Source organism: Poecilia reticulata, chromosome 22 (assembly GCF_904066995.2).
Source record: "Poecilia reticulata chromosome 22, P_reticulata-male-v2, whole genome shotgun sequence".
Classification (NCBI taxonomy): Eukaryota; Metazoa; Chordata; class Actinopteri; order Cyprinodontiformes; family Poeciliidae; genus Poecilia; species Poecilia reticulata.
This window is the reverse complement of record NC_088851.1, coordinates 56,000-68,473: the sequence shown is the minus strand read 5'-3', so window position 1 is coordinate 68,473 and position 12,474 is coordinate 56,000. Positions and strand designations below refer to the sequence as shown.

The following is a 12,474-nucleotide window of genomic DNA, read 5'->3' as shown; positions in this document are numbered from 1 at the left end:
ACATAAAATTCCAACAAAAACATTACATTTTGTAATTGAGAGGAGAGGGAAGAGGGAAAAAATTATTGTGAGATACACATAAGAAATCATTGCAGCTGTTCATTTATGAAACTGTTCATCTTCAGTGGCATTAATAGCTTAGTTTTCCTGGTTTGCTTTTGACCCTAAGGCCCCACTTCTGTTTGGTTTGACTCTTCATAAGAACATGTCTCCATATCAGCAGCATGGTGAGCTCCTGGCTGAAGAAATTACAGAGAATAAAGGCAGTGAGGAGCTGAGCATGGAGGATGATAGAGGAAGTGTATTTTGGTGGCTCTGCGAATCTTTCCTGGATGTTTCACCTCAGGTTAAAGAAGATTGAGGGCTACAGTTGAAACTCTCTCACACTATTTCCCTGTACTACTGAACTCTTTGGTTAACTTCTCCTCATGTTGGTTTTCTTTGTCAACTGAAGGTCAGCTGCCACATTAAATATGGGCTAGACGTAGCATAGACAAGGCTGTATTGCAAAATACTTAAGAAGTGAGTGAAAACAAACTTGACAAACAGATGAGAGCTTGCACAATACTCCCAACTGTCCTTCCTCTGAAAGCTGCATGATTAAACTCTGTTATGGGTTTCTTTGCTCTCTGTTACTTTCACCTCCTTAACCTGTTCCAAAATCTGCACTGACATTAATTCTTTCATTCATTGCTTGTACATCCCTTCTGTCGCTGCTGTTTTCAGTTGCATTTTTTTGAGGCATGCTGCATATGTCAGTTTTTGTTTGTTTTTTTCTTCCACTAGATGGCACTGTCAGACAGGGATTGTAATTTGTTCATCAACAGACATTGGTTGAAATTATGGTGAAGCCTAATTTTTTTTCTCTTGGTGTTAGAAAGCAGAGCTTGTTGTCTCAGAGGAGAAGGAAGCGGTGACTGGCCTTGGTACTGGTCAGACTGCAGAGGATGGAAAGGTAACACTAGTACATTCTTTGTCCTTCTGACTGGTTTCAGCAGGATACATGTGGTCATCAAAACTGACCGATTATGTTTACAACATGACTACAATAAATAGAGATGCACCGAGAATTCAGCTTGATCAGTTTAGACCAGTCCACTACTGGGCCATGAAGGCTCAAAATTTGCTATGATTTGAGCATTTAATTTCTGTCATTGTTGACAGACTTTCTGCGCTGTTACAAGTGGCCTTAAGACAGACTCTTAAGGGAGACAGACTCAGCATGCAGCCCCTTTAAGCTGATTTGCAAATACATGAACTGGTGTTTTTGCTCGAGTGTTTGTGACAGTTTGTGAAGCCAGTTGACTGAACTGTTTAAACTCATTTGTATTTCAGATCGTATAGCTATAGATGTCCTTAAAGGGTGGTTTGTGGCAGGATGCAATGCATAGACAAATTTCTTGAAATCAAATACTATTGAACATCCTTTGATGTAATTTGCCACTATACTGCTTTGATCTAATTGCTAAAATAATATTTAAACACACAACTGTTATCTTGAAAGTTTTATTTTCAAGATAACAGATGGCACACAACCTTTGTGGTGTGAACATTTGAATGAAATAATTCATTGCGATCCAGTCTGGAAGAGGCACACTATAGTGCAAAGAGAAAGAACCTTTATCCTAGGGTAGTTTCTTGAGTGACAATTCTACTTGAAAATAGAACCAAACCAGATAGTGGCACATACCACTGTTGTGTTTCACCTTGTAGGAATTTTTTGACACTTAGTTGATGCATAGCATTCTAATCCCTTGCTGCAGAGCTCTATCCTCCTGACTACCAGGAAAAAAATATTGTCCAATCACCATTTTTTTTTTAATCCCACAGTCTTTGTAAGGTAATAAAAGGTTTTATGCACTTACTTTGTCTCTTCCCATAAAATGTGTTATCACTGATAAACGCCATTTTTATGAATTAGAAAAAGGTATGTTCAAAAGTCAGTAGAATGGGAAATATTCAAGTTTAGAAATGTCCTCTACAGAGGACAAACATTAACTACTGGTAGTCAGGAGGATATGCCACTCTTACGGTCCTTCAGTGCAGGCTTGATTTTTGAATGTTCACGTTTGGAATATTTCCAGCTTTATTTCAGATGTATAAGTGACCAGATCTGAGAGGTTTGTCTCAGTGGATGTTGGAACTGTTTTGTTAAGGGAATTGTTTACATTTTCTGTGGAATACATAATGAGCTATGCTAACTGTGCTGATAATGCTTATTAGCATTAGTAACTAAAATATAATTACTATATTGTTAAACTTGGTTCTACAAATCTCTCACACATGGTGTGATATTATTTCAGCTCCTGTTATATAACATATAACATATATTAATGTTTACTCACATCAGAAAGCCTAGAAATACATATTTTAAATCATAATTAAAATCTAAAACTGATAGAAAATTTTACAAAAACTAGAAGTTAGAAATCAGCCTGAAATCTTCTATCGGTGCATCTCTAATGATAAGCTAACATAAATTTAACTCTTAACACCTGGCCACAAAATCCTAATAAATAAACAATGTATGAGAAGATTTTTTTGTTGTATTTTGACTGATCGTCTGATCCTGTACATGTTTCTTCAGGATATTGAGAGCTCCACTGACACTGCAGAAGCAAGTTCATCTGAAGCTTTGTCAGAAGCTCTAGACACAGTGAGAACCCAGTCCCTGTCTGAGAGCATGGTAAACACAGCTTCCAGCGTCAACGTCTCCCAGTCTGACGTTAGGTCCCAGCACAGATGTGTAGTTTCCTAGATATAGAGGTTACAAACACTGATGAATGCTTTTCCTATCTCAAAAATATATGATGCCCCTGAGAGATAGTTAGAACCTACGATTTGTCATTTTCCTTCAGAAACTTGTTGTAAACCTTCCAACATTTTGTTAGAAACCCTGTTGTAGGTCAACCTGGCAACATTCTGTAAATTATGTATTTAATCTATTATTCTACAATCATTCATAAAACTGTGTCTCGGTTTTTATTAAAACCTTTGGAGTCCTTTCTTGTTAATTTTTGTCAAATTACATTGATATTTTCAAAAATAAATGTTTGTAAAGGCTTTTAATCTAACTCAAGCTGAATGTAGAAACCAACTATTGCCAGCTGTAGAGTGACTTTTAGCCAAGTCTTTCAAATTAAAAAGCAGTTTTAAGTTTATCCTTGATATCCCTGATCTGTCAATGTAGAATTAGTTAGAATTCCAGAGTTCTTAGAGAAACATGCCTTTCAACCCTGTCGGGGCAGGTAATAAGGTGGACGTCATCTCTGAAGAGAACGTTAGGCTCCTTTTAAAAATTGAGTAATTTGGAACTGGACTGAAATGGAAGTAGATGTGTACCAGAAGACTTCTTGTTTTCCAAGTTTTCTGTGTTTACATGAAGGACAGTGGTGCTGGCATACAGCATATACCACACATTTCTGAGCACGGTATCTGCAACAGGTGTTTAGTGCATTGAAGGTTTCTGTTGCACCAGACAAATGAAGGTGCTGTGATGGAGGGTTGGTTTGTTGTAAGTCTACTCTCTGATGAGATGCAATGTCAGACACAGAGAAGAGATTAATGGGCATGTATTTTAGGCCTAATTTTTAATGTTTTATTATAGACGGCTTACTATACTAAAACCATTATGAACCTTTTCATCTATTGTCTGCTCCTAGTGACCAGCAGCTGTAAAGCTTTTTTGATATGCATCTACTATATGCGTTTGTGAATTAATATAGTTGAACATGCTGTTTAATTAATTAAATACTTTCTCAGCTAAGTTAACAACTCAGCTACTGCTCTTCTCAACAGATCCTTGATTTATGACAAGCCAGCTGATAGATTTTCTCTGCTTTTATTCTTATGGAAATGACTTATGTGATTGTTGCCATGAAAATGCAGTGGTTTCACCTGATACCTGCTTAATAAACATCTGTTGGCACTGATTGTTGTTTTTGATGACATGCAGGTTTCAGTTGACGGCAACAGAAACTTTTTGCATTACATGCCTTTGTTCCTGCTTCTGTTCAGTCGTCTTCATGTGTTTCAGTGCAAAACCAAATGAAGACAATAAATGTGCTTCAGTGATCTATTTGTCAGTGTCTTCTTTTCCTGTGTTAGGAGCTTTTGAGACAGCACTGTAAACTTGTGCAGACTGTTGGACTGCAGACAAACACTCTTCACACACATCCTGGAGATACTGCAATAGGGCAACTGTTAAATATATAAGTCCTAAAAACCTGAAGAAACCTATCAACACACATTTTTATTCACATTGTCTGACATTACATTCAGAATACATTTTTACATAAGTATTCAGCCCTTTGGATATTTAACCCTTTTAAATATCACATTTTTAAAAATTGGCTTTTTTGACAAAATATTTCACAAAAAAATCCTTTGCCAACATGAAACTGATTTCACAAAGTAATGACAATCAAAATATAAAACTGAACACAAAATTTATCACAAATATTGACACCCTTTAAAGCATGTGGACTTCCTCTGACTTTATTCAACAGAGGTCCAGCTGATTGGTGCTAATAGACTCGCAATGAGTGGAATGGAAACCACATGACTGCAGAGAGTATGGAGACTTTACACAGTGTAGAGCCATCCACACTGATTCCAGCTAAAGGTGTGTCTACTTACTTATTTTATGTTAAATATTTTTAAGTAATTTACATTATTTTATAGAAATCAGATTTCATTTTGACATTAAAATTCTTTTTGTATTTTGTACAAAAAGCCAAATCTTGTTGATCATGACTGATTTGATCAATTAATATCACAAGTAAAACATCATAGGCAGTCTAGTCAGTTAGCATAATATATATTATACCAATCAGCTTTTGTAGAGCTGTTTTGTGTTGATTGTCTAAGGAGTGAAAACAGTCTCAAAATACTTGTGCATGTGTAATACTGAATTTGTAATCCTCACATTACAAATTCATCTTTGTGTGTAACTTTAGAGAGTTGTATCTGTGAAACATGATTTGTAACCCGTAAAAAGAAAATTTCTCCGGGTACTGTTGGTGCGCAACACCCCCCCCCACCCCCCTTCTCTCTCTCTCTCTCTTTCCTCCCTCTTCTGAGAGGAGGGAGATGTGCTACCAGCTATCCATCTAACGGGTGAATTGAGTTTTCTAAATCTGCTGGGATTTTACCCTGTCCAGAACTGAAGTAAACTCTGTTTAAGCTGGCATCGAGAAAGACTAGCCTGGTTTCTGACGACCTCTCCCTCCAGATGTCCCACCCTTTTTCACCCTGTGAATTAGCCAGATTGAGCAGCCTGCAACCAGCTAGCTTCACAGAGCTTCACCTGTTAACGGTCGCTCTTTCTCTTTATTACAACTTGCACTTGTTACTGAACCAGGTTGGTTTTAGTGACTCGGGTGAGTCCCAAGGGTGTTGTTTTGGCTAAAAGCCAAACAAATGTCAACACAACAAATGTCATAAAACATTTTCCACTTTTTCCTCCCAGAATCAAACTTCATAGCTATTTTATGACCATCAAAGAACTTTAAGGTGACTCATTAATTGAATGTCCACATCTTTTAGATTTTCTTAATGCTAATTATTTTATTAGTAAGGCAATTTTGTAAGGGTCAGTACAGCTTAAATCAGTAGCAGAAATAATCAAATAAGTAAAATCAATAATCTAGCCTATCTTTCCCTAATGCTGACACTGAGAACTAAAAGAGGGAAACTTTGAGAGAGACGGACAGAGTTTGGCATTTTGAACCCCAGAACTGTCCTGATGATGAAGAAGGTGTTGCAGCAGCAGGAGGTTCCCAGTACAGGAAGAGTACTGACTTAGAGCGGCAGGTCTCGGGCCTCAGGGTGACTTCCTCATGTGCGTAGCGGTCCTCAGCTTCTTGTCTTGCAGCTCTGTAGCTCTTTTCTTCTTGTCCCATGATCTTTCTGGTCCCCTGGAAGGAACACACCAGTTCTTCCTCTTTGCCTTTGTTCTTAGTCTTTGTCTTTATCTTTGTCTTTATCTTCATCTTTGCCTTGGTCTTTGTCTTTGGGGGTCTGAACCCAGCTGATGAAAGAAGTGCAATTTGAAGCCACATGTTGCTAACGGGTTGGTCCCCATGTGCAGAACAGTCTTCGGCTCTGTGGCCCCGGCTCTTCTTCAGCTGCAGAGTTCTTTGTCCATCTCCGTCTTGGCTCGAAGCTGCCTGAAGGATCCAACCAAAGATTCCTCTTTTGCACCCACCTTATAAAGGGTTTATCCACCTTTTGGTGTGCTTGCTTTGGCTAGCTTTGTTGCTGTGCCTCTCATTGGCTGACTGCTTGGACAGATGATCTCATATCCATCACCTTCTTGGAGACCTTATGGCCTGATCTCTGTTCTAATGACCCAGAGTTGCTCAACAGTCTGTTGCCTGTCCAACCTTTTCTTAGGAAAGTCAAAATTTAGCAATAAGGCCTTGGTCATCTCTGCTCTCCTATCAGTTAATCTTTTCCCCTGACCTATCACCTACCATCTACCTCCAACACAACATCAGTGACCTTTATTTTACACCTTTTCAAGTTCAATGTCAAAATCACATTTATAACCTTTTAGTTTCTCTGATTTTGCATTCATTTATAATATTATAATAACCATAACTTTTTAGTTACTCTTATTATAATCATAATGTGAATTATTACAGATATTTCTGAAAAGAAACCAAGAATAATCCATTATTCTAATTATTTGATACCATGTTACAGTTACTTGTTTCACATGTAAGTACTTCCACAAGTGTAAGAGTAAGTTTTAAATATTCTTATAATCAAACCAACATCAACCATTATTAATTATTGGCTTAATTATAAGTTGTTCTTATTATTAATGTAAGTATTTTACTCTGGGTTTTATCCAATTACTCAAAATGTTTAGATTTTATTCTTTAAACCTTTAATGCTTAAAACAAGGAATGATCTGAACTATTTTTATACTCATACAGGCTGGAAGCTTACTTCCTCTTTCTTCAGGAAACCTGCTCTTCCTGTTCCATGACTCTCTTTCTGCCTCACTATGATTTTTTTATGATTAAATAGAAAAAAGAAGAATCTAAGCAAAGTTTGCAGGACACAATAACAACACACACTACCAGATTAATTGTATTACAGTCTGACTCTACGGTTGGGTCTTGATGTCACCTGTGTAATGAATTTTAAAGGTTACTTATTGTTACTATTAAACTAAAATCTCCAGCATGAGGAAGTGGGATGAGCTTGACTTTTCTCGACAGTACGTTTTTAACTACAGCCTCACAAATCTGATTACAAATTCAAACCTTCTCCAACGCCTACAAATGTTAAATAACTACGCACGACTCGCCTGATACACACAGGCAAAACTGCATTTACGCACAGATCTGGTTACGAGTGTGTCTTGTGCACTTGTAATCTGTGCGTAAATACCAAATTGGTAATTATCAGATTTGTGAGGTTGTAGTTAAAAAGTTTGTGTAGAAATTTAACGTTTGTAGAAATTGTAATTGCATGTACTTTTATTTTGTATTTGTATTTTCTTAATATTTGTGTATGCATGTGACCACATATTTACAAGACCATAACAAAGGCACTCGAAAAATCCAGAAATTAAAATTCTGTGAGTCCCATTTCCTTTTTCCAGGTGGGGGTGGGTAGAAGTGGAGGATAAATCTGCACATAGTAACAGTGTGTCTGGTATGCTAGCCATGTTAGTTAGCTATGTCGCTTTCAAAAATCAGCTGATTCCCCGGCACGAATAGCTTATCCATCTCAAATTTGATAGTGACTGAGTTGACGTTTCCCTTGATCATGGAGAGAAGTGAAATGAGCACTTCTCTCCATAGATATGAGTCTATGGAGAGACTCAGGGGTCTGTTTGCTTTCAATATTTCAATACTGATAGCAAAAAGGCCCATATTAGGCTTAACTTGTACCTTTACAATGTCTGTTATTACCTCACAATTCAATATATTTTTTTGTGATTTTATGTGACAGACCAACACAAAGCAGCGCAGAGTTCTAAAGTGAAAGAAGTGTTTCATGGTTTTCAAAGATTTTCACTAAAGTTACTCTACATTTGCAAGTAGAGTCTTTTAATCAGATACAAGAAAACAGAAAAAACTAACAAGTATTAGTTCAGAGTATTAGTATTAGTTCATTGTACACAACATTTCTCTTCTGCTTCTTTTCTGAGGATAAAATTGTTAGCATGAGGGGAAAAAAATATTTTATAAATAGAGAATGGAATCACAAGCGGGGCTGCACAGTGACGCAGTTGGTAGAGCTTTTGCCTTGCAGCAAGAAGGTTCTGGGTTCGATTCCCGGCCCCGGTCCTTCTGCATGGAGTCTCCATGTTCTCCCTGCGCATGCGTGGGTTTTCTCCGGGTACTCCGGTTTCCTCCCACAGTCCAAAAACATGACTATCAGGTTAATTGGCCTCTCCAAATTGCCCCTAGGTGTGAGTGTGTGTGTGCATGGTTGTTTGTCCTGTGTGTCTCTGTGTTGCCCTGCGACAGACTGGCGACCTGTCCAGGGTGAACCCCGCCTCTCGCCCGGAACGTTAGCTGGAGAGGCACCAGCAACCCTCCCGACCCCACTGAGGGACAAGGGTGTAAGAAGATGGATGGATGGATTAGTTTTATTAAACACACTTGGATAGCTGCAGTTCAGAGATGATTATCCAGGATTAATCAACTCTTATTTTCATGACAGGAATTAGCCATGACTTGACTAATTTGTGTCAAATCATGATTAATATTTGACTTAAATATTATATCCATTCAACTCTAGCCAAGTGGATATTAACTGCAATTATAGCTGTAACTTTTATTGTACGAATGTAGCCACATGCTTCATAAAAGGTTCTGGGTTATATCTTATATGAAAGATAAGATATGCTTCTGTTGCTGTAAGCAAACCCAATCTTTATGCCTTCATCCTCCTCTCCACCTCCAGAGTCTGAACTTCCTACCTCTGCTCCTTTGTTCTACACAGACTTCATCACCACAAGCACACCTCCATAGCTTCTCCGCATGGGTCGGACCAGCGCTCCTTGTGGTCTCTGTCACCATTTCCATGATTCTCAACTTGGTCTTCAACTCTGAACTTTAAAACCAACACTTCACACCAGTTTCTCAGCAGCAGCCTCCCTATCTCCACCCATAGTCTCCCAGTCTGCTATAACTGCACCACAGTCGTCTAGCCTGCTGCTGCAAAACTGGCAACAGCACACCTGTTGGCTGCAGGAGAACCACCACTACCTGCTTCAGCAGCCTCGTTTCCAGCAGCTGCAGCACCAGCAATGCCCTACTTTGCCATTCCCAGACTTTTTGTTTATGGACTCTAGCTTAGTTCGTATTTTAAATTAACCCTCATCAACCCTCCGCTTCTGCCACTCTTGCATTTGGGTCCGACTTGAAAACAACACACCATGACAACTTCAGATCATTGAACTCCTCATCTGTTAAAATATCTATCAGCAAAATAAACAAATAAACAATCGCTTACATTCATTAAACATGGTTCCATTTCCCTAACAAGAAAGGATATAATACATTTTTTTATTATTATTTTAGATGCAACACTCACAGTCCCAGGAGATCAGCTGCACTCTTACTCAGGTGGCATTATACATACAGGTGTCTGATTTCCAGTGGTGGAGAAAGTACTCAAAAAATGTACTTTAGTAAAAGTCCAAATACATAGACAAAAATGTACTCAAATAAAAGTAAAAGTACCACATTAACATTTTACTTAAGTAAAAGTAAAAACGTACTGGCTTTCAAAAATACTTAAGTATTAAAAACTGAATGCATTACCTAATCGCTAATATCATTAAGTGTACCGATCGTATTTAATTTTAATACATCAGAAATGTGCTATTTTAATGAACGATCCCACAGATAAAGCATGTTTTTATTGTGTTTACTCTCTGTAACATACTGTAGCATGAACTTCACTTTTTTTGCCACTAGTGGCATTTATTTTGAAAGAAATCTGTGCTGTAGTCAAGCCCACCAAACCCGAGACCAAATCAAGACCAAGACCAGTGCCCCGCGCTACGTGACACAAAAAAATTAAGTGCACCTATCACAATTGCATCTCAAATTGATCTCATTCCCATAAAAACACCTAGATATTAAATACATAGAGCTGAAATAAATTTAACCAGTATCAATTGAAACTCTTCATTCTGTTTTCTGATGTAATGAGTAACACGACAGTTTTGTAGAAATGTAGTGAAGTAGAGGCTGCACAGTGGCGCAGTTGGTAGAGCTGTTGCCTTGCAGCAAGAAGGTTCTGGGTTCGATTCCCAGCCTGGGGTCTTTCTGCATGGAGTTTGCATGTTCTCCCTGTGCATGTGTGGGTTTTCTCCGGGTACTCCGGTTTCCTCCCACAGTCCAAAAACATGACTGTCAGGTTAATTGGCCTCTCCAAATTGCCCCTAGGTGTGAGTGTGTGTGTGCATGGTTGTGTGTCCTGTGTGTCTCTGTGTTGCCCTGTGACAGACTGGCAACCTGTCCAGGGTGTACCCCGCCTCTCGCCCGAAACGTTAGCTGGAGATGGGCACCAGCACCCCTTCCGACCCCACTGAGGGAAAAAGGGTGCAAGAAAATGGATGGATGGATGGATAGTGAAGTAGAAAGTACAGATACTTCATATCCACTGTAAAATGCAGTGGAGTAAAAGTAGAAAGTATCCATTATTAAATCTACTTAAGAAAAGTACAGATACACAAAAATTTTACTTAAGTACAGTAACAAAGTACTTGTTACTTCCCACCACTCCTGATTATCTCTCATTTTAAGCCTGCCTCTCCAAACAGTATCAGTCCTTTCTCTTAAGTGTTTCTTATTCAACCTTTGAACAAACATTGTATACAATAATTTTTCATTCAAAATAAAATAGTCCAAGTCTTTATGAGTGTTCAGTGAAGGGGTCCATTACTTCTGAAAAATCAATATTAGTCTCATTTCTGGACACGGATCAGTAGCATCGGAAATTTCTTCTCCATTCATAAAAAAAAATATCCATTTTTATTTTGCAGGTTAAAATCTTGCAGTGGTATAAAATATGGTATAAAAGTAAAAGTGGTATAAAATATGGTATAAAAGTACCATCACTATTGTGTATGGTGAGTCATAGAAAATGCATTTAGGATTCTAACAGCAAAATGCAGGGTGGAAGATGGAACCATATAGGAGCCATATTTCTTCATATTTAAGTCTTAAAAGACTGAAAGACACTCCCAGCTTCTGTGTGGCAGAGTTTACACTGTAAAACATCTGACGGTTGTTTAAGTTGAAAGTGAAAGTCCACCTGCTGTCTTGAAAACGCAGTTTAAGTCAACAAGAAAACTGTTTTGGTTTTAACTCTGAAATTAAAATTAATGAAATTGATTTAACAAGAGACAAGTTGTCTAAACAATGCTTTTAAGTTCATTAATCTTGAATTGTGAGTCTTGACTTAATTTGGTTTAAATTGTAGCTTTATTTCACAGTATGCAAGAAAAAAAAACTGCCCTCACATAGTTAAAGAGCACACATATCTCTATTTTTTACATTATCAAGTTAACATAACTACTTATTTTACTATAGAATAACTTAAATTCTTGTTTCAAATTGCATGAACAAATTTTCTGATCTGATAATGAATTTTATTAAACATAAAAATGAATTATGCTTAGTGGCTATAACAATAGAATAGGAATGGAATATTCTGATATTGATGTATGATGAGCATATTACAAAGCACACAGCCGTTCATAATTTATTTAATAAATTATTTAGTAATATCAATACATATTTATATAACTATATGTAACCTGGTTCTAATTCTCTTTTATAATTACACAAAATGTCTTTTTTTGGTTATTTGTCTTGTTCCTTATGTAACTGGGTCTATATTAATAGTTTTATATTTCCACAAAATGTGTTCTTTTATGTATTTGTCTGCTTCTACTTGACTGTTGCTGTGTTCCTCTGTGTCTACTATAAGGGGTTTGGTCCTCCAACTTCGCCTTATTTTCTTCTTCTTTTGTTCAGGGTCCTCCAGGACTATTATAAATATTAAGTTATTAATTTCCTCTCCCCTTTTGTTATTTGTTCCACTGGGGAGAGGCAAGTTTTATAATCTATTGTAATCCTTTCATTTATATTGTTCAAATGTTTATTTTTCCTTCTGTATTAATGATAAGTGTTTGGATATTTTTATTTGAGTTTCTATTACACCTTTATATCATTTGATGCATGCTAACTATTATTTTGTATAGATCGGGTTGGAGAACTGGAGCACATGCTAGGTGCTAATGCTAATATCTCCCGATTGACAGATTAAATAAACGGAGACCGCCTCCAAACCCAGACTTGATGTCTTGTGGTTTGTCTGATCACCACACAACACACACAACGCAGAAATCCACCGGTCACACTTGGTGCCGTTCGACCCGAAACATCTCCGATCGAGTCTGCAGTCAGCGCGCTCCAGTCCAGCGGACCT

The 12,474-nt window shown here is 37.6% G+C and overlaps 1 protein-coding gene across 13 annotated transcripts in view; it reads left to right on the top strand.

Moving 5' to 3' along the window:
* LOC103458067 (nesprin-1-like) overlaps positions 1–12,340 on the top strand; it is a 56,591-nt gene extending 44,251 nt beyond the window's left edge. For 8 of the 13 annotated variants that reach the window (XM_081603645.1, XM_081603643.1, XM_008398616.3 and 5 more), the window contains 2 exons: positions 878–955; positions 2,588–4,074. In XM_081603645.1, coding sequence (XP_081459771.1) covers positions 878–955; positions 2,588–2,758 — 249 coding nt within the window. In that variant the 3' untranslated portion in view covers positions 2,759–4,074. Of the gene's footprint in view, positions 1–220; positions 347–454; positions 523–877; positions 956–2,587; positions 4,075–8,970 lie in introns of those variants that run through there. The other 5 variants (XR_014085947.1, XR_014085946.1, XM_081603638.1 and 2 more) reach the window with 4 other exon arrangements.
* The last annotated feature ends 134 nt before the right edge of the window (positions 12,341–12,474 follow it).